The sequence below is a fragment of the Lissotriton vulgaris genome, chromosome 2_1 (genome assembly GCF_964263255.1).
Source record: "Lissotriton vulgaris chromosome 2_1, aLisVul1.2, whole genome shotgun sequence".
NCBI lineage: Eukaryota > Metazoa > Chordata > Amphibia > Caudata > Salamandridae > Lissotriton > Lissotriton vulgaris.
The window spans coordinates 1,707,386,800-1,707,407,800 of NC_141687.1; the positions used below are offsets into that span (position 1 = coordinate 1,707,386,800).

Sequence of the window (21,001 nt, forward strand, 5' to 3'; positions counted from 1 at the left end):
ATTTCTGTGGCAACCATACAAAAACCATCAATAGATAGGTTTGACACAATTTATTTACTTCATGTTTACAACCATACATTTAAAGATATCTCTTCTTTAAAGTAACTAATTATTTTGAAATAAGGTGCTCCAGAATATACTAGGGTGCAGTGAGAATGAAAAGGGCGAATTCTGAGTGCACAGGTGCTACACAGAAAAATACTCTTATTTGAAATTAGAAATAATATATCTGCATTTTAGGGCAAGTCAACTGTGAGGAATTAATGCCAGGCTACAACAGGCAAAAATAGTATGACTTACCGCTTGACAAAAAGGCACTGTCATGTTATTGGTGTAGCTGTGAAATAATGCACAAAAGCAACATTGAGTTATTGAAAAAAAACAAAAATTGTTCCATACATGATGGCAGACTGCCATCCAGTGGAAGCGGTTCCAACTTCATAGTAATAACACGGTGCTCAGCCATCTCATATCCTGGTTGTGAGTACGCAAGTGCACGCTGAATGCTTTAACCCCATGGCTGCTAAGCGTTTTCCCGTCCTGTGCTGAGTTTTATTGTTTTCCTTTATTTCATGACGAGCTGGGCTCGTCATCAGTGTATGAGGAGGCTACACCATGACGAGCCCAGCTCGTCATGAGTGTCGAAGGGGTTAAATAGCACATGCCCGAGGAGAAACATGCATATAGTAGGAGATGATCAAATCATCTTCACGATTTAAAAAAAAAAACACTGCGGGGAATTGTGAATAGAATTAGTTCTAAGTAAAAAACAATGATTAAAGCAATTAGCTAAACGCTAAATTAAGAGCATTAGTCAACCTGAAAATAAGAGGAATGTGATGAAAAATATAAAGTGTGAATTAACACGCCACTTGGAGTTAGGCTAAATTAAAAACATTGTACATGTCAGGTAACTAACCGCCAGTTGTGGGGCATTAGTCAACATTAACCGCCAATTGCGGAATGTTAGTCAATATGTTATTGTATGCCATGTTAAAGACTTTTTTTTAAGTAAACAAGGGAACCCATTCAGTTAACCGAGGACCGTGGGTGTCAATGAATTAAGGAGAAACAAAGGTCCTTAGTATAACTAGGATCAATACTGGGATAAAACATAGGCCACAATGGGAACTATATTTGTCCACTGTCCAGCCGGACAGGGTATTTTATTTTTCAATCAAATGAAAACACACATAAAGGGATGTTAGTAAGGCACAGTCCTGTACCATACTGGGGACACACAAGGAAGGGAATTTTTCAGGCAAGGGAGAGCATTATTGGCCACTTTTAAGTCAGTGTTAGTTTTAAGTAATGCCAAACAAGTGCTAGACACAACAATATTCACACATAATAGTCAGGTTGTGAAAACACTTATAAAAAGTTGACGTTTCGATCCCTTATGCTCTAATATGTGGGATCATCATCAGGACTGACAATTGAACATTTGCCTGCCTGGCATAGTCATTTTACAACCGCCTGTTAGGGAGGAAGAGGGAAGAAAAAAGAAGGGAGAACAGCAGGTTGTTGAATTATACTCTGAAAATCATTAGCACAGCTAAGGTTTGCGTATATTACACCTGACACTTCATTCGGAACCGACTTAGCGGGTACTATATATTGTATTGGCTGTGCTGTAAACGTAAATTCAACAAGAAGTGCCGCGGTGTGTCGTGACATCGGGTTAAATTCATTTAAGTTTCATGCACAATTAACATTCACGGAAAGCCGTTATTTATGAGCGCTTTTCAAAAAAGAGACTTTGGCTTACAACATGTCACCTCTTACAGTGCACGCATCCGTGCTCATCATTCAGTGCTGTTGTGCTTATGGAATAGTTAGAAGCGGAGCTCAGTTCTGTTGTCTTACCCTGATCGGCGAGTTGTAGCTCAGGGATTATGTGGGGTGTTATGTTGAGGGAATATCTGGTATGGCAACCTCCTGCTGGGGTGGGGAGAGAACATATGGTTGGTATGTCGGGTAAGGGGTGAGTGAAGGCGCTATTGAGGGTGATTAATGTGACTTGCGGCGTTATTACCTGCAGGGGATCAGGAAGATCTTGGCTGAATTCCGGCGGTATTTGAGCGATACCGATCGACTATTAGAGTCTAGATGGAGGGAGGGAAGGAACCTGGTGTCAGCGGAAGTTAACGCTGTGGCAGTGATTTTCAAGGAGGGGTGTTTGCGGCAGAGTCGCGGCGTTGCTTACCTTTAGGAGTAATTATTTACTCGAAGGTGTGCCAGGGACCGTGGACCCGTGGGGATCTGAAACAATTGAGGATAATAAGTGTAAGTGAGCGGTTACGCTAGGGTTGTGGGTCCATTGAGGTGCTACGGGCTGGGGGGGCAAGGAACAATGCCCGTTCGTATTCTGCAGGATCGCAGTTACAGCGAGCTGTCTGGCCATCACGCTAGATATGCGTGCATCCAGATGGTGGCAATGGTAGAAGGACAACCGGTTTTGGCCGCCATCTTGGAGTGGGGGCATATTATGTATGGATGTCTAGACTGCTCTGAGGGAGGCTTCTGCCATCTTGGAGAGGACATCGGTGCATGTGAAAGGATGTGAACAATAAATACATCGAGGTTTTGTGAAATAATGTGCCAAGTGCGTGTACAATCGTGTGGGCGGCGGCGGTGCAATGATAGTGAAAGGAATTATAAGCACAATGTGCTAAATTATTTTAAAACAAAAGTTGTAATGATTGAATCAAGCAATTGCCCATTGTGAGCACAGCCTGTGCCTGATGGACAACTCAGTTCTCGCAGTTGATATTGTTTGAATACAAAACAGTCTCTAAAAAGTCTCTAAGTTTGCACTTATCCAGGCTTGGGTATATAGTTATTTCATAGTAATGTGGTCCAATCCTCAGCGCGGTTAAGACCATCTTGGATAGTGTCAAACTGAATCATAGCCTTGAGCTCCTCTCTGTTCATCATTTGGGTTATGTTTCCTCCTCTTGCTGGCAGTTTCACAACCTTTAGGATAGTCCATTTCATATCATTTTCGCTGTGCCCTGCTGCAATGTAGTGGTCCAGCAGGGGGGCATTGGCAGTGCGGCATCTGATTCTGCTCCGGTGTTGACAGATGCGGGTCTTAGCTTTCTGGGTGGATTGCTCAACGTATAGTTTTGGGCAAGGACATTCTATGATATACACCACATTGCTTGTATTACAGTTTGAAAATGAACGTCTTTCGACCGTGGTGCTGTTGTGGGTGAATTTTTTACCCTCCACTGTGTAATCACAGACATTGCAACAACCACACTTAACATGCCCTGTGATTGGGGGTAGACCCCAGGCTTAGTCGATGGTGGATCCCTGCGTTAGAGCTGGCAGTGCTGCTCGGACCAAGTGATCTTTTAAGTTTCTAGTTTTGCGGAATGCAAAGAGGGGTCTCTCTATGTTTATACTGCCAGCATTTATTGTGGGCCTGTGCTTTATGATGGACTTTCTAATTTTGTTGGAGATTGGTGAGAAGGTTGTTACACAGGCAATTCTCTCTGTCTGATGTTTGTCTTTGGGAGAAAGCAAGACTTCCCGTGGGCAGTACCAAGCTCGTTTTAAGGCTTGTTTTACTATCCTTTTGGGGTAGCCTTGGTCTTTGAGCTTATTGGAGAGGGTTGCTGCCTCTCTGAAATAATCTTCTCTACAGGAGCAGTTCCGTCTGATCCTAAGGAACTGTGAATAAGGTCACGAATCCCTCAGAGCCCTGGGGTGGTTACTATTATAGCTTAAGAGAGTGTTACGCTCAGTGGGTTTCCTGAAGAGTCTTGTCAAGAGCTCGCCTTCTGAAGAGTAGATAGTAAGATCCAGGAAGGCTATGGAGAACCTATCCCAAGTTAGAGTAAAAGTTAGTCCGCAGCAATTGTTATTGAGCCAGTGTAACAAATGGTTCAATGTCTCATCTGTCTGATTCCAAATGAGGAAGATGTCGTCTATATAGCGCCTCCAGACTCTGATGCCTGAGAAGAAGGGGTTAGATAGTGTCAAGATGGATCCAATTTCTAGTTGGTCCATAACAATATGGCCAGATTGGGGGCAAAAATAGTCCCCATGGATGTACCCTTGATTTGTTGATAGTAAGTATCTTCAAAAAGGAAGAAATTCTTTGTCAAACAAAGTTCCAGTAACTGTAGAATGACAAGGGTGGGAACCCTGTGGGGGCGTGGTCGTGTATCAAGGGTCTTTTGGATGACTAGTAATGCTGCGTAGTCATGCTGCGGTTTGTGGGATGTTCGTATATAACGATTCCACATCTAACGTACATAGGGTCTCATGAAGTGGATCAAATTGGAGGTGCTCTACCAGGTTGATCATTTGCATGCTATCTCTCACATAGCATGCTGTGGATGGGACAAATTCCTTAATAAAGAAATTTACATAGGCTCCCAAAGGTTCCAGAATTGAGCCACACGTGGACACGATTGGGCGTCCTGGTGGGTTTTGAGGATTTTTATGTATCTTAGGCAGTGTGTATATTACTGGCAGGCGAGGAGATTTGGGGTTGAGAAAGTTAAATTCTTTCTTGCTGAGGAAGCCATCAGTACATGCTTGGGATGTTATTTTGGTAATTATATCTTGAATTTGTTTGGTTGGATTACCAGGTAATTTTTGGTAATAGTCGCTCTTATTGAGTTGACGCAGGATTTCTGTCTTATATGCGTCAGTCTCTTGGATGACAGTGCCACCACCTTTGTCTGCACTTTTGATCACAACATTGTTATTAGATTTCAGTGTTTCAATGGCATTTTTCTCATTCCTGGAGATATTGTAGGGAATGAAAAGTCTGGTTTTCTCGAGTGCAGCCAGGTCTCCGAGTACCAGTTTCTCGAATGTTATAATCTCAGGAGGGACCATTCCAGCTGAGGGTGAGAATGTTGAAGGGGGGCGGAATGGTGTATTATTACTTGGTGCTGTGCTAGGATGTAGTTGGAAAAATGCTTTCAGGTGAATTGTTCTGAAAAATCTAAGTAACTCAGTGTGTAGTTCCATGAAGTTTGGGCGGATGGTTGGCACAAAGGATAAACCTTTTTTCAACAGTTCAAGTTCTGTGTCTAGTAGTGTGTGCTTGGAGAGGTTAAAGATAGGAATAACCTCTGCCGAAGTGTTTGTTACCACTGGTAGAAGTTCCTGGTCTTCCGTTCCCCTGGGGGATTGTGCCATCTCTGCGGTTTCTTTACTCGCCCTCGTTGAGGGGTGTTGGGCTGGCCTCTGGCTAAAAAATTCGGATGGCCCCCACCATGTTTGTTAGGAAACTGGACCCTTCGCCTGGGTCTGAGCTGTCGGAGGACTCTGCCGATGTGTCAGAGAATCCAACAAGGTTTTGGTGACGGTTAAACCTACCCCAAGGTCTATTCGCCTGGGGGTGAGAGTAGGCTCTATTGGTGTAGAAGTCCTTCTGAAGGTAAGGATACGTGTTTTCAACACTGTATACTCTGATATCTTTTTTAATTTTGTTCGCCCTTTTGTTTTGTTCAATTCTATAAAAGTCTGCTGTACTTTTTTCTAACTGCTCTAAGAGTTTTTTGCATTTAATGGTTGGGTTCGTATCCTCTAGTTGTTTCTCTATATCAGCGTCTCTATTTCTAATGATTTTAATGTCTCTGTGGCAATGTCAATTCCAAGCACTAGCCAATGTCTAGAGCAAGTGGTCCCTATATAGCTGAAATTAGCAATATATTTGGGATTATCGGTAAATATACCGGGAATGTTTCTAACTTGCAGACCTACTGGAATCACTTCAGCTTTTAGGTAGTCCGTTAACATTAAAACCATCAATTGAAGTCGGACTTGTTTTTTACAGAGTTTTTCTAGTTGCTCTGGGAGGGGACTCAAGGCTGTGCTTGATGTTTCAGATGTATTCGAGAGGAGAGAGGGTCCCTGGCATATTTCTTTAATATAGTCAGCGGTGTACAAAGGTGCGTGCGCAGACATATCAGGTCAAGTGGGAAGAATTAGGGAAAAGATAAGGTAGAAAGTACTAGGAGAGCCTGCCTCGTCTGAGGGCTGGAAGTTTTACTGCGTAAAACCCTTGCAATCTAGCGATTGCGCTAAAGGCTTTTTAAGTAAACAAGGGAACCCATTCAGTTAACTGAGGACTGTGGGTGTCAATGAATTAAGGAGAAACAAAGGTCCTTAGTATATCTAGGATCAATACTGGGATAAAACATAGGCCACAATGGGAACTATATTTGTCCACTGTCCAGCCGGACAGGGTATTTTATTTTCCAATCAAATGAAAACACACATAAAGGGATGTTAGTAAGGCACAGTGCTGTACCATGCTGGGGACACACAAGGAAGGGAATTTTTCAGGCAAGGGAGAGCATTATTGGCCACTTTTAAGTCAGTGTTAGTTTTAAGTAATGCCAAACAAGTGCTAGACACAACAATATTCACACATAATAGTCAGGTTGTGAAAACACTTATAAAAAGTCGATGTTTCTATCCCTTATGCTCTAATATGTGGGATCATCATCAGGACTGACAATTGAACATTTGCCTGCCTGGCATAGTCATTTTACAACCGCCTGCTGTTCGATTTGTTCTCACATTATTGACAGGATTTAAATTCTTTTTTATGCAGGATACTCGTATGATTTGTGGACTCACCTGGAGCTCCTCTTACTTTTTTTATTTTTATGCATTAAGATTTAATCTCATGGATGCGCTGGTTGCGGACTTCATTTTCTAATAGCACCCACTAGCCTTATGCCAGATGTCTATTTCCTATTACTTTGTACAGGATATTACACTAGCATTTCAGTGACATACTATATTTACCATTCATGAATCTCCAATAGTCTTCGGACACTTTTTGTGGTGCCTTCTTTGCCATGGCATAAAACAACACGATTGACTAACATTACACATTTTGCAGTTAACATTGACTAACGTTCCACAACTGGCGGTTAGTTACCTGACGCATGCGTTTTTAATTTAGCCTAACTACAAGGGGCATGTTAATTCACGCTTTATATTTTTCATCACATTCCTCTGGAAATATTCCATGTGGATTTCCTCTATTTCCATTGTAGTCCTTATTTTCACGTTGACTACCTAATACTCTTAATTTAACGTTTAGTTAATTGCTTTAATAATTTGTTTTAACTTTGCACTAATTCTATTTACATTTCCCCACAGCAGGGTTTTTTTCAATCGTGCAGATGATTTTATCATCTTTCCCACCACATACACATTTTCCCCTCAGGAGGGACGTGCTATTTGAAGCATTCAGAGTCCACTCGCCCGGTCAGAGCTAGTATTTGAGATGGCTTAGTGTGGTGTGATACAAGTAAGCTGGATCCTCTTCCACTAGATGGCAGTCTGCCATCAAGTATGGAACAATCTTTGTTTTTTTAACAATCCCTGAAGTTCCTTTTGTTAATTTCTTTGCAGCCAGCCCGATCGCATGATGTTGTCTTTTTATCAAGCGGTGATTCATACCCTTTTTGCCTGTTGGAACTCGGCATTAATTCCTTTTGACTTTCCCTATAATCCGAATACATCATTTCTAATTTCAGACAAGGTGTTTTTCCTTTGGTGAGTTTCTCTATTAATCACTTTCAATAATTGTATAGACATATCTAACTCTCTTTCTGGAAACACCAATCACCTGAATGTTGATGGGCTGTTTTAATTAATTGCCCCACTTGGTGAGTTTGTTTGAGTTTTGTCAGACGTACATGTATGCTAGCCATTGACTCTTGATTGTGAAACATTGTTGATTTTTCAATAGACTCTGCCCAGCATTAGATGGGCATGCACCACTGACGGTGGTCACGAGTTCTTCCCTTCTTTGCTATACAATTCATTGGTGCTCGCCATTGCCACGATTTTTCGGTATGTTTAAAATATATAAAAAGATTGATTTTCAAACGTAATTATTTTTACAAATAATTGTTACTTTATTTTTTTTACTTTGAGGTGCTTCCATTAAATCCTTCCTGTCCTGATGATGCCCTTATATGAATAATCTTTTTGGGGTCAAAACGTCGACAACTATAATATTGGGCTGTCTTTTAGTTTCATTTGAATAATAACACTCCGACATACAGTGGCGTGTAACAACAAATGTATCCATATCAGTCACTTGTATATATGCTTTTTGTGTAGCACTTGCGCACTCTAAATTCACCATTCATGCATTAAAATTCACCATTCACTTTCAATGCACCGTAGTATTCTTTGCAGCACCTTGTTTCAAAATAATTTGATACTTTAAAAACGAGATATCTTCAAATGTATTGTTTTAAACATGAACTAAATACATTTTGTTTTGATTCCTGGTCAAATCAATCTAGAATATTATATTTATATGGTTGCCACATAAGCCGAGGCTTACACTTCCCCCGTAGGCACCAATGATTTGTTTTATATGCTGTACAACACAGGTCTGGGGACCGGTGTATACACAGAAATGACAACCTGAGCTCTGCGACTTTAACAGCCTCTACAATGTGGGCATGGGGACAGCAAAAGGACAGATTCTATTGTATTGTTGTGTTCTACTGTATTGGAATGTAACATTTATATAGTACTTAGTAACCCCATGTTGGGTGCTAAAGCATTTACGAATACCGGCAGCATGCTACACCATGCTGCATGTGTGGTTGGAAAGGTTCTGTGTATTGTTGGGAGCCCACGAGGGAAGTGTTTTGGAGAGGTGCTCTTATCTTGTCTTGGGTTACAGCGCTTAATATAGTCCTGCCAAATACCATGCATCAGGGGTTAGACTAACGCATTTTAGTGCTAGAATCCGCAGCACTGTACTAAAATGCTTAGTCACACACTTTAAATTAGCTCTTAGCAGCATGATGAGGCACTACAGTAAGCTTACTGAGGGATATAAATCTAATTTACAAAGAAGCAGCCAGTGATCTTGCAAGAGCATTACTACCCCAGATAATTATGACCCGGCCCCAGGTCAAAATGATGGTCTGTGCCAAGCTAAGTTTATTTAGCTAAAACAATTAAGCTGTGACCTGCAGAGGGTGATTGGATCATTTTATCTGACCTATTCCGGACAAGATGCTTGGGCTGTAGCACTTGTTTTTTCCCGGTTCCTTTCTTTGGCTTTTTTGCAGCTGCGGACATTCCGCCTGGGTGCGGCCAAATCCGACGCGTGCGCAAATCGGGCGGCCCCCGACCATCCGACGCACATGCCCACCATGACGTCAGACGGCCGGGGGCCATCCAACGCATCAAAAAATTTATAAAAAAGGCAAAAATATATTTAAATGACCCTGTCGTTTCTTTAGCGACTTGAAAAAGTCTTTATGACTATTTGTTGCATTTAGATGGCGGTTTTGCAGCTGGAGTGCGACACAAAGCCCAAAAATATAAATGCATTAAAACATATACTTCTTATGGACATGTCAATGCTTAAAGTGTAAAGTTTTCATTGAAAGTAAATGTTGCACTCTATAGGTTGTTTCTCAGGAAGAAAAACAGTGATAGTTGAGTATCTGTACACCTTACACTCATTATCCCCACACTTCGAAGAAATAGTCTTTAATTCCTGTCACTTGAGAGAGATCTTGGGCTATTGTACTCTATTTGATGTTTAATGGCATGATGTCCATTTATTATACAGAAGGTCTGTAGTTAAAGTCCTTAGTGCCTAAAACGATTCATAATCATAAAGCCACAACTGATAATGAGCAGCCTTGTGGTGTTACTGTGCAATGCTTGGCCCAGTCCACAACAGGGATTTAATAACAACATTAATTCTGGCAATTATATTCTTGGTTCAGCCCTATTGTGAGCATTTATGTGACGTGTATGTGTATTCTCATGCATAGGGAGCATGTTGAGAAAGTGGCAAGCCATGATATGGCTGACAATTCATCCAGTACCTTCAGTGGCAGAAACCTTCATTCTGTTCTTGCTTGTTATACAAGACCCCTTTGTGTTCTGGGCTGTTTTAAGGCTATTTCTATTACTTCACGGTTGTACAGGATTTGCTCAGGGCACAAAGTACCAGTCAAAGTGAAACCCATATGGCCTTAAAATGTCACACATCTGATACAAAGAAATGTGACACATTCGCAAACTGAAATCTTAGCAGCTATGTTAATAACAGATATGACTGCCTGGGCTCTGTGTGGCTCCCACACTGTACAACCTTATCTTGGCGATAGATTATAACACCCTTCGGCTGTGTGTTCTTAACCAGAGCTCGTACGTGGATCCACGATGCCACCTGCTGGATCTCTCGGGTACCACTGACTGTACAAGTTGCTGTGAACCAAGGTCCCGGTAAAATGGATGCTAATAAATAGCCTTTCTAGAATCTCTTGTGCATCACTGCTTGAATTCAGAGCTTGAAGCTGATAATGTTACTGAACATCGAGATTAGCGCCCCAGCGCACTGTTCTCCTGCAAGTCCTGCTTGGATGCTTGTGATGGGGTGACTTAGCTCGGACTCAATGGGATTCACTTCGTGCCTGGTTGCTTTGGTGCCCTATTGACGGTGAGCACTTGAGCACAATGGCAACATGCAGGGATTGGGTCCATCTGGGTAGCTTTCCTCCAAGCAGCACTGAGAGCGATATGCACATGTAGTCATAGAAAAATGAATGGCCAATGACAGGCTGTTCTACCCCACTGCACTCAGACCGTTCTCATCTGTTTCAAAGTGTGACCATTTCATCCGCCCGTCAAGAAGTTGGCAGATCCCGAATCAAGGAGCCAGTTTGCTAAAAGCCTGCTGAGTCGTTGCTGCACATTGGGGACACACTCCTGTCCTGTCAGGCATTTCTCCCCATGCACAGCTGACACAGTGGCCCTCTGATTTCCACCCAACACGTGACGTCACCTCCTGGTCTTTGGTGCATACAGGCACTTTGTGGACTAGAGATATCCCTGAAACCCAGCTCTCCATTATAGGCCCCTGTTTTTTAGATTGAGGAGGGCACAGCTGAGCGGAGGAGCCGGTCTGCTGGTGCAGCCGCAGCACACAGCCCCGCCGTGCCTCAGATGTCCTCCTCGGTCACAAGGCAGTAGAAGTCTGTCCGCGCTCCGTAGTTTCGCGAGCCCAGGTCGGAGATGTCGATATCGCCCCTCTCAGCGTCAGCCTCTGGAGCAGGCGGTCTAGGGGCCACCACCATCCGGGGAGCAGGTTCCCTGAACGTCGTCCCGCGGACACCTAGAAGGAGAGAGATGAAGAAGAGTGAGTGCAGACGCATAGCTAGGGTCAAAGGGAAACAGGGTCATGCAGAGAGCAAACGTAAAGACTGTTGGCAAGGCCGGGACAGCTTTTTACAAGGGAACAGAGACATTTTTCAGAACCAATGTTTGGATCAGTGGACAGAGGATAGGTTGGACAGCAAGGACTGGTTACCAGAGTAGGGACTGGGTCGGGAATGCTCACCGGGTTAGGGCAGGCCAGCCAGAAGCTTTAATGATACTCCATTTTGTGAGTTGCAGCCTACCTGTGCCCCAGATTGTAGTGAGCAGAGTCCAGTGGTAAGGATGCAGACTAGTGCTGACTCTTCTCCAAAACAAAAGTTGTTAAAAAAAGATTTTGCCTTTCTGTGATTACTTTCTTTGCCTGTGGTTGTTACAGTTTAAAATTGTAGTTTTAACCTGCCTGTGATTGCCTATTTTATCACCTGTTTTGTGTTTTAAACTTGTTGTTTTTCCTGCCCATAATTGCTTCCATTTAACATGTTGAATTGTGGGATTTGCAGTCCAAACTCTGTAGTTTATCCTTCTCATTCCTGGTGACAATTCAGTTTTCCCTCCAAATTTCTCCTTTGCTCTGTGCTAAGACCTTTATGTTAAAACAGTGCACCCCAGTCACCATTTTGTGTTCACAAGCCAGGGAAACCAGCCCCCCTGCTTCCCCCCCAGCAACAGGGATATTCTACATCGGAGGGTGCTTCTGTGAGCTGTTTAAACTGTGTTTATTAGGGACTGTGCACTTCGTTTTTGGCTAGGAAAGGGAGTAAAGTTTTATTCAAACAGATTTCAAGTTAGTGAGGCCTTTGCCTGCAGAAGTCCAAAGTGTGGATTGAGCTCACTGAGATTCTGAACAGGAGAAGCAGCTTCCAACTCCCTGGCCAGCAAACCTTGTCTGAGGTCGCTGGGACCTTATATGGTCTGCTAGTGGTTGGTACATGTGTACACTGATTGGTGGTTGTATCTGGTGTTTCTATTGGATTAGGGTGGGTGTCCTCATTGGTTGGGTATTTGAGGGTTCTGCTTGGTTTCTGGGTCTGTGATTCAATCAATGTAGGGGTGTGGCTAGGGTTAGGATTTCTATTGGAAGTATGGACTAGGGCTTCCTATGTTATTGGTTGTTGGGAGTAGGGTGGGACTAGGGCTAGGGTTAGACCTTTAATTGGAAGTAGCGATTAGGACTTCTGGTGTGATTGGTTGCTGGACTAGTTGTGGGACTGAAAGTAGGGTCAGGCTTTCGATTGGAAGTAGGGATTAGGGCTTCCTGTGCCATTGGTTGCTTGGACTTGAGTTGGGACTACTGGTAGGGCTAGGGTCTCTATTGGACATAGAGATCACAAATTTTGAACTGATTGAGTACTTGGACTAGGGCTAAGATTGGCTGGAAGGTCCTGGTCTCCTATTGGTTCTAGATTATAGGGCTAGTGTTGTGATTGGATAGTGTTGGGGCTGGTGTTCCCATTGGCTGAAGGGGTCACCTGATTACTAGGGCTATAAAAGGCCAGGATTAGGACGTCTCAGCCCAGGCGTCGAGGCTAAGGGCAGAGAGGACAAGGGCAGTTGCCTGTTTGAGCCTGTAAAGGGCAGAGAGGACAAGGGCAGTTGCCTGTTTGAGCCTGTTAAGGGCAGAGAGGACAAGGGTAGCTGCCTGTTTGAGCCTGTTCGAGACTTACCAGGACCAGGTCCAGAAATGCTGCCCAATATACTTACCTCCTTCATGCATCTATATACTTTCAATGTACATATGGATCTATATATTTATCACTTTCTCCTAATTTAGCATTTCCAATGCACTAACCTCTCTCATCCTATAAATCTATCAATATATCCTCTACATACACTCTCATTTATCCCAAACCCCATATCACTACTATGATCCCCAAAATAACCCTTTCTAGACTCTCTCCTACTCTACCCCTCCTTGCATCATCTGACACCTCTTTTACTATACCGATCCCCTAAAACAAACCTTTCTAAACTCTTCCCTCTTTTCTACCCCTCCCCAACCCTTCTCAATCAAAATAACTGACTAACAGATCCACCACTAAAATTACTTTAATATTTCACCATACTAATTCAACACTAATCCTGATGGGTTCCAGAGTAGCGTGCTACTTGCGATTCAAAGCCCCATCAGGGGTAGCAAGCGCTATATAAATACAAACCTCTTTCCCTCTTCTATCCCGCCACCTACCCTTCTCTACCCAAATAACTGAATAACATATCCACTACTCAAATGACTTCATATTTTGCTATACTAATTTTCAACACTAATCCTTTGTGGGTTCCAGAGTGGCGTGCTACACGCCAGAAAAGCGCGTCAACACCCATCAGGGGTAACAAGTGATATATGAATGCAAACCTTTCTTCCCCTTTTATACCGCCGCTATCCTTCTCACTCCAAATAACTAACTAATATCCACCACTGAATTTACTTCATATTTCACCATATTAATTCACCACTAATCCTTTATGGGCTTCCTAAATAGCATACATCAACACCCCATCAGGGGTAACAAGTGCTATATAAATACAAATCTTTTTCCTCTTCTATCCTTCTGCTATCATTCCAAATCCAAATAACTGACTAACCTGTACTTGCATGTTTCACTATACTAATTCAACACTAATCCTCTATGGGTTCCAGAGTAGCGTGCTACTCGCGGAAAAAAGCGCTTTGACGCCTCGTCAGGGGTAGTAAGCGCTATATAAATGCAATTACAAAACAATACAATGCAAATATCCTTACAGGCCTCTGACAGGCTTCCATATTCACAGGTGATCAGCCAGGGTCCTATTCACAGCACCGTGACAGCCTACACCCCTCTGTAGAGCCCCTTTTCACAGCTCTTTAGTGAGTTAGGCACTATCTGTCCATTTCTGCATCACTAACGCTACTTACTGTTCTCACTGTGGTTCAGCCTTGATGTCTTCTAAATGCTCTTCTCCACCCGGCAGTCTGCACAGTATTTCTTCTGCACTAACCCAACTGGCAAAGCTTGCTAACTTAATTATTCATGAGTTGCAGAGCAAGGATTTTTCGATCCGAAGCAAAAAGCCATTTTGATGTTTAGGTGCTCTCATCCGTCTAACAAAAAGGCATTTTTTAGGTTTTCTGTTGTAATGTGGCACTTTGTTGCGGCCTCCTATGGTGGTATAATTAGACAGCCGCTTACAGTGACCCTAATGCTGCACAGACTTTTTCACAAACAAAATAATTTGGAAGCCAAGGCCCAAGCTTCATGGGGAGTCACTAGCTGAGCTTTGAACAAAACACCCCTTTTCTGCTTAGGAACATTTTGGTATTTGTTCCCCATTATGGGTTATCGTGTTGGTTTTAAGTGGCACGCCTTATGTTGGCACTAGCCCACTAAAATCAACATTCGATGTCTGAGGGTTGCGCAGAGGAACCCTCAAATGTGTGCGTAAAGCTGGCCTGAGCGTGCTGAGCATGATTTTTGTTGCAAATCATCTTAGTTGCTAGATGAGTTTCAAATGTTGCTTTTGTGGAGACAGCCCCAAACCTTAAGTTCCTCAAAAGTTCCATCATACAAGATTTGGCGAGCGGTCATTTAAGCTTCCTTGCCCTTTAAACTACAGCCTCTCAATATAGACTGCCAGTGACTGAGCCCAGTCATGGAATTTTGTTGTGGAAGTGGATTTCTTACCCAAATCTCCTTCGGGGTCGGGATCAACACTGCCCTCCAAGTAGCTGGTGCCAAGAATCAGCATGGGGTCCTTATCCTCCTGTCGCTGAGTCTGAGGGTCAGCCAGGGGCCCAGCCCTGAAAGACAGCTTCCTCGGCATGGCCAGGCACAGCTCTTTCCAAAAGTCTGACGAAGGGGTCTGCATGAGCACAACAAATACACAACTCAGAATGCACATTTGTGTCTGCAAAACTGTCTCTTATGGATGAAGTAAGGCAATGTGCCCTGACAAGAAAATATTACTGTCACTGGATCGGATAGCCGACTTAAGAGAGTGCACCTTCCCTGTGGAAATATAACCGTGATAAGATATTTTAGCTGATGTAAGAGAGAGAACTCACAATGCAAATGTCACCAGGCACAAGTGAGAACCCTCTGATGAAATAACCCTGTTATAAGGAGTTAAAAGAATCATTAGGGAGCTGACTACCAGAAAAGGTCCTGCAGCTGGCAAAAGGATCAGGAGTGGAATCAGGGAGTGAGTTCCTTGGTCCTGAGGAAGAACCACTGGTAATGCCTTGAAACATACAGACCTATAGACAGAAGGGTCATTACATGCATACTTTCTATTTCTCTTCCCCCTTTTTTAAAAATGCAGTCTGGAGGATGGAATAAAGCACTGCTCTCCTACCAGGCAGGTATTTTAAAATTGCACGTAAAAACCCTCCCCTATTACTATTCTATCACCATCTAGAGCATACCACTCAGTGCTCCAGAGTATTTTTCAGGTTGTACCATTCCCCATTTCATAACCGAATGGGAGGAACCCTACGATGACGCATGCCACCAAAGGGCAACCCTGAAGGGTAATGGTTATGTAAAAAAGGCCTGTGCTTGTTGTCAACATGCAGGAGATTTAGCACGAACTACATAGAGGGGCTCTTTTTTCTTGAGACATCATGGAAATATCTCTGGTGTACGATCCTACAGTCGATGTACACAAATGGACCTCACCATGCCCATATCCCAATTATAGGATCCTATAGTTCACAGTAAGCAATGTACCAACAGTGAAAATATCACTGTCATAATATCAGACAGCTGCCACAGGATAGCATAACACACCATGAAAATATCTAGGATAAGATTTGATTGCTGAATTACAGGGCATTCCTCAGCACACACATGACCCTGTAAGGTCTGACTGAAGCTGGATGGATAACTCAATGGGTTGAACGTTCACCCCTGTAGCAAAGCAGTGACTGGGAGGTCATAGGCTAAAATTTCAGCTTGGCAGACTCAGCCTCTCATCTTCCTGAAGGTTAATAGATTGCTGACCTTCAGTCTCGTAACAGGTATATCTGTTATTTAAAATACTTAGAAACTGTAGAAGTGCTGTATATAGCACTATATGTAAAACAAGCTATTATTCGCCACAAATTTGACTGTTTTAAGATCTGACTCTCGTATAATGGAACGTACACCACTTCGGGCCAAATCATGACAAAAATCCTTAAGCCGACATAATGGAGTGTAATACAACTAATTTAGAAAACTTTACCAAAAAAAACACTGGAAGACAACAGGAGGGATAAAACACTACGCACAACATTCACAGGAATTGCATCACAAGAAACACATTTAAAAAAAACATATTGCATGGTACTAAGAACATTTTTTACCATTTGAAAATTAGAAGTTAATAATAAGAGAACATAAAAGGCATTCTTACCCTACCCAAGTATCAAATATTTATGGAAACGCTACTCAGTGGTACAAATCAAGCCGAGAGTTTGGGCGAAGAGTTTAAAAAGTGAGTTAAACGTAGTGGGCCTCAGACCTCTCTAATGATTTTCCAGTTCTGTAGTAGGGGATCTCTGTGTATAGTCATAATCTAGTGAATAGTCCCGCCCATGTGCGTGGACCCCGGCAATCAAAAATAATCTCTTAAGTTGTCAAAACATGCAGAAACTGCAAAGACACTTAAGAGAGAATTTAAAGACAAATAATGCAGCCTATATCCACATGCTACACTGTCCAGTACTTCAACTAGAAATTCCACCAAATAACACCACACACAACACAGCCTGCCCAGTTTCTACCATAGAGAAACTTGCCTCTACCAGTAAAAGACTCTGGAATGATAGAGAGGAAGGCATGGACAGACAGGCCCCATAGGCTGCCATTATGTGGCTTAAAATAGGATACTGTGCCTTTAAGAGAACTTTCCAGAACTTCTCCCAGTATCCCAGAATGCATAGCAGGTCCATCTACTTTCAGTTCTTTTTTCCGGCTCCTGCTAACAGGACCCTGGCATTGAGCTCTCCCTTGTTTCAAGGGCTTATTGGATTTTTTGTCACTTTTGAGCTTAAAAGTGTTTGAATTTAGCTTTCTTGGTGTTTTTCTTCTCTTCTGGGTGTTGTTTTCAGGCGTTTTAGGGCTCTAAAATGCCTGGTCTTTTTGACAAGTGCCCAGCATGTGGAAGGAAGAAGGCCAAGAGTGATCCACACGACGTCTGCATCGTTTGTCTCCCTGAAGATCATGTCCCTGAAGACTGTGTCATCTGCCAGCAGTTTACTGCTCGGACTCTGAGGGACAGGCTGAAGATTAGGCTGTCAGGCCTTGAGGAGAGACGTCTGCAGGCTGCAGGTGGGTCTGGGCAGACTGGGAAGGTTCCCTCTGCCTCTGTTGAGGCCTCTGGGGGGCTCCCCTGAGGCAGGAAGACCAGCAAACGGTCCCGGTCTCCGTCGACGTCGATTGCATCAACGACGACGTCGAGAGGGATGACGGCGGTGTGTTCCCCATCTCCCCGGGGCTCCGGGTCGAGACGGCGTGATGACTCGACGTCGAAAGGCCTGGAAAGGTCGCCGTCGAAGAAACCACAGTCGACGTCATCGTCATGATCGTCGTCGGAGTCTTACTATCGACGTCGGAGACGAAGTGACAAGCATCAGCGCTCGCCGTCGAGGCGACACCGCCGTATGCCGTCGAAGCACCGGTCGACGTCGAGGGGCTCCTCGACGTCGAGGGCCTCAAGAAGGAGGAATCGCCGCTCGTCGTCGAGAACGGAACGTTCGGCGTCGCGGAGGCGGCGTACGGCGTCACGGAGGAAGAGGTCGACGTCGCGGGGGCGGCGTTCGACGTCGTGGAAGAAGAAGTCGACGTCGCGGAGGCGGCGTTCGACGCCGGAGTCGACGTTCGACGCCGGAAAAACGACGCTCGGCATCGAGAAGGAAGAGGCCGGCGTCTAGGAGTCGTTCTTCCACTCCCAAACGGCGCAAGAGGGATTCTGGCCCCAGAAGTCAGACTGCTTCTAGTGGGGGACGCAAGAGGAAGCGATCAACTGCTGAAAGGGCTGAGTCTCAGCCTCCTTCGCCTAAGGGGTCACCGGGCTCGGTGTACTCAGTGGTGTACACACCATCTCGGCCTGGGTCGCCGCCTCCGCCTGTACCCAAGGAGGACCCTCCCACCAACCCTTCGCTTCCACCAGGCGACCTTCCGCCCCCGATTCCAAAGCATGGTCCGGCCCCTCGGTCGGTGGTAGATCCGGTCCCTTCACCGAGGTCCACGTCGTTACCTCCTTTGCCTACACCTCCTAAGGGGACACCGAAACCTAAACCCCGGGAGGAGCCAAGGAAGACCCCACCACGGAAACCAGTGGAGCGGACACGGGCTGGCAGATCTCGCTCTCGCTCTAGCAGAAGGGAGAGATCGCGACACAGATCGTCCACTCGGTCGAGACGCCGCCATAGGAGGCACGGCTCCCGCTCTCACACGAGGTCCTCAGGGACCAGGGACTATTCTCCGACCTTGTCGGGGTCACCAGACACGAGGATTTCCCCGATTGATGACCTGGTGGCGTTCCATGATGTCCTTTTAAGGGGCGCTGCGAATTTGGGCATATCCTTGACGGTGCCTACACCTAAGACTTCAGTCATTTTCGAGACATTGCATCAGAAACACCTGTCTCGTCCACTGCTGCCCCTGGTGCCGGGCCTTGAGGAACCGGCTATGGCCCTTTTTCTCACCCCTGCGGTGACGAAGGCGGCTCCATCGAGATTGCTGAAAAAGTACCGGGCTCCCGATTCGGACCCGGCCTTTCTGAGGGCGGAACCCCCTCCGGATTCTGTGATTGTGACGGCGGCCCGCAAACAACATGCCACCACCCCGTCATCCACGGTTCCCCCGGATAAGGAGTCTAGGTGGATGGATTCTGCAGGGAGGAAAGTATGTGGAACGTCGGCGACCTCTATGAAGGCTGCGAGTGCCACGGCGCTGTTGGGACGCTACGACCGCACCCTCTGGGACTCCCTCCAGCAGTTTGCGGAGCACTCACCTCGCGAGAAGCGCGAGGACTTCCAGGAAGTGCTGAATGAAGGGATGCTGGTGGCAAACCAGATTATCAGCGCTGCAGCGGACTCTTCCCTGTTGGCAGCTCATGGGTTTTGCCATGGCATTAACCAACGACGTCACGCCTGGCTCCGTCTTACGTCCCTGAAACCGGACGCACAACAGGGGGTAGCCAACCTACCATTCTCTGGCGAGACCCTCTTCGGGAAGCATGCGGATGATGAGATGGCCCGCATGAAAGCGGAGGCCGAAACGCTCACGGCTGTGGGCCTGGAGAAGCCTAAAGAGACGAAGAAATCATACCGCCCCTTCCAACGGCGGTTCGGTGGACAAGGCAGAGGACGTGGCCAAGCTTCGGGACAGTCGCAACAACAACAACAGTTCCGTAAGCCGTTCCAGAAGCGCCAGAGGGGCAGAGGAGGCCAGCAGTCGGCTCCGGTGCCCAAGGGCCAGTCTGGGTCTAGGCCCTAGGAACCTACTTCCCCCGGATCTGTTACCCACTCCGGTAGGGGGAAGCATTAAATTTTTTCTGGCAGAGTGGAGAAAAATTACTCAGGACAAGTGGGTGCTGAATATTGTTTGCAATGGATACAGTCTTGGGTTCATCAGCCCGCCTCCGGCAATTCCACCGGTCAGCTCGCAGTTTCAACTGCGCGAGCTTCAGGTGGAAGCGGATATCCTGTTAAGGAAAAGGGCGATAGAAAACTTACCTCTCTCTCAGAGAGGAAGAGGTCTGTACTCCCGGTTCTTCCTGGTTCGCAAGAAGGACAAGAACGAGTTCAGGCCCATTCTGGACTTGCGACAAGCAAACAAATGGATTCGCAGGGAAAAGTTTCGCATGCTGTCGTTGCATCAGATTTATCCTCTGTTGCAACAGGCAGACTGGCTATGTGCTATAGACCTACAGGATGCTTACTTCCATGTGCCCATTGCACACAAACACAGGAAGTTCCTGCGATTCCAAGTCGGCGCCAATCATTATCAATACACAGTACTCCCATTCGGACTAAAGTCTGCGCCGAGAACGTTTTCGAAGTGCATGGCGGTGGTAGCAGCACACCTGCGGAAGAACAGGTGTTTTGTCTACCCATACCTGGACGATTGGTTGATCAAGGCATCCTCCTTCTCGGAAGCGCGAGCACACTTCCAGAAGACGTGCGTTCTCTTGAACAAGCTGGGGTTGCACATCAACATGGCCAAGTCTGGCCCGACTCCGGTCCAATGCATACAGTACTTGGGAGCCTCCATCAATACGCTGTCAGCAAGCGTGTCTCCTTCGGAAGAGCGACGATTATCTCTCCTTCGGAAGGCTCAGGCTCTTATGGCAACTCCATCTACAACAGTGAGGACGGTGTCTTCCCTACTGGGATCGATGGCCTCTTGTATCTTCCTGACGCCACACGCACGGCTGCACATGAGACCGCTGCAGGAGTGCTTGGAAGACCAGTGGGATCAGAGGAAAGGATCTTGGGACGACAGGATACGACTGTCTCTGCATGCTCTTCAGTCGCTGAAGTGGTGGTGTTCGGCGGAGAATCTCCTGAGGGGGGTTCCCTTCCACAAGGACATTCCCTCGCAGACTGTGGTGACGGATGCGTCTCTCCTGGGCTGGGGGGCGCACTCTGGGAGCCTACAGATTCAAGGAACGTGGTCCCCGATGGTCCCCGATGGAGGCCACGTATCACATCAATTTCCTGGAACTCAGAGCTGTTCACTTGGCACTGAAGGCCTTTCTTCCGTCCTTCCAGACCAACTCTCTGCTTGTAAAGACGGACAATACCACCACGATGTATTACCTCAACAAGCAGGGGGGCTCGAGA

General features: G+C 45.5%; 1 protein-coding gene across 2 annotated transcripts in view; it reads right to left on the reverse strand.

Moving 5' to 3' along the window:
* Window positions 1-7,883: 7,883 nt before the first annotated feature.
* SIGIRR (single Ig and TIR domain containing) overlaps window positions 7,884-21,001 on the reverse strand; it is a 169,544-nt gene continuing 156,426 nt past the window's right edge. For both annotated transcript variants that reach the window (XM_086957702.1, XM_086957701.1), the window contains exons 9-10: window positions 14,853-15,030; window positions 7,884-11,149 (exon numbers count right to left, since the gene is read on the reverse strand). In XM_086957702.1, the coding sequence (XP_086813828.1) occupies window positions 10,977-11,149; window positions 14,853-15,030 (351 nt within the window). In that variant the 3' untranslated portion in view covers window positions 7,884-10,976. The remainder of the gene's footprint in view (window positions 11,150-14,852; window positions 15,031-21,001) is intronic.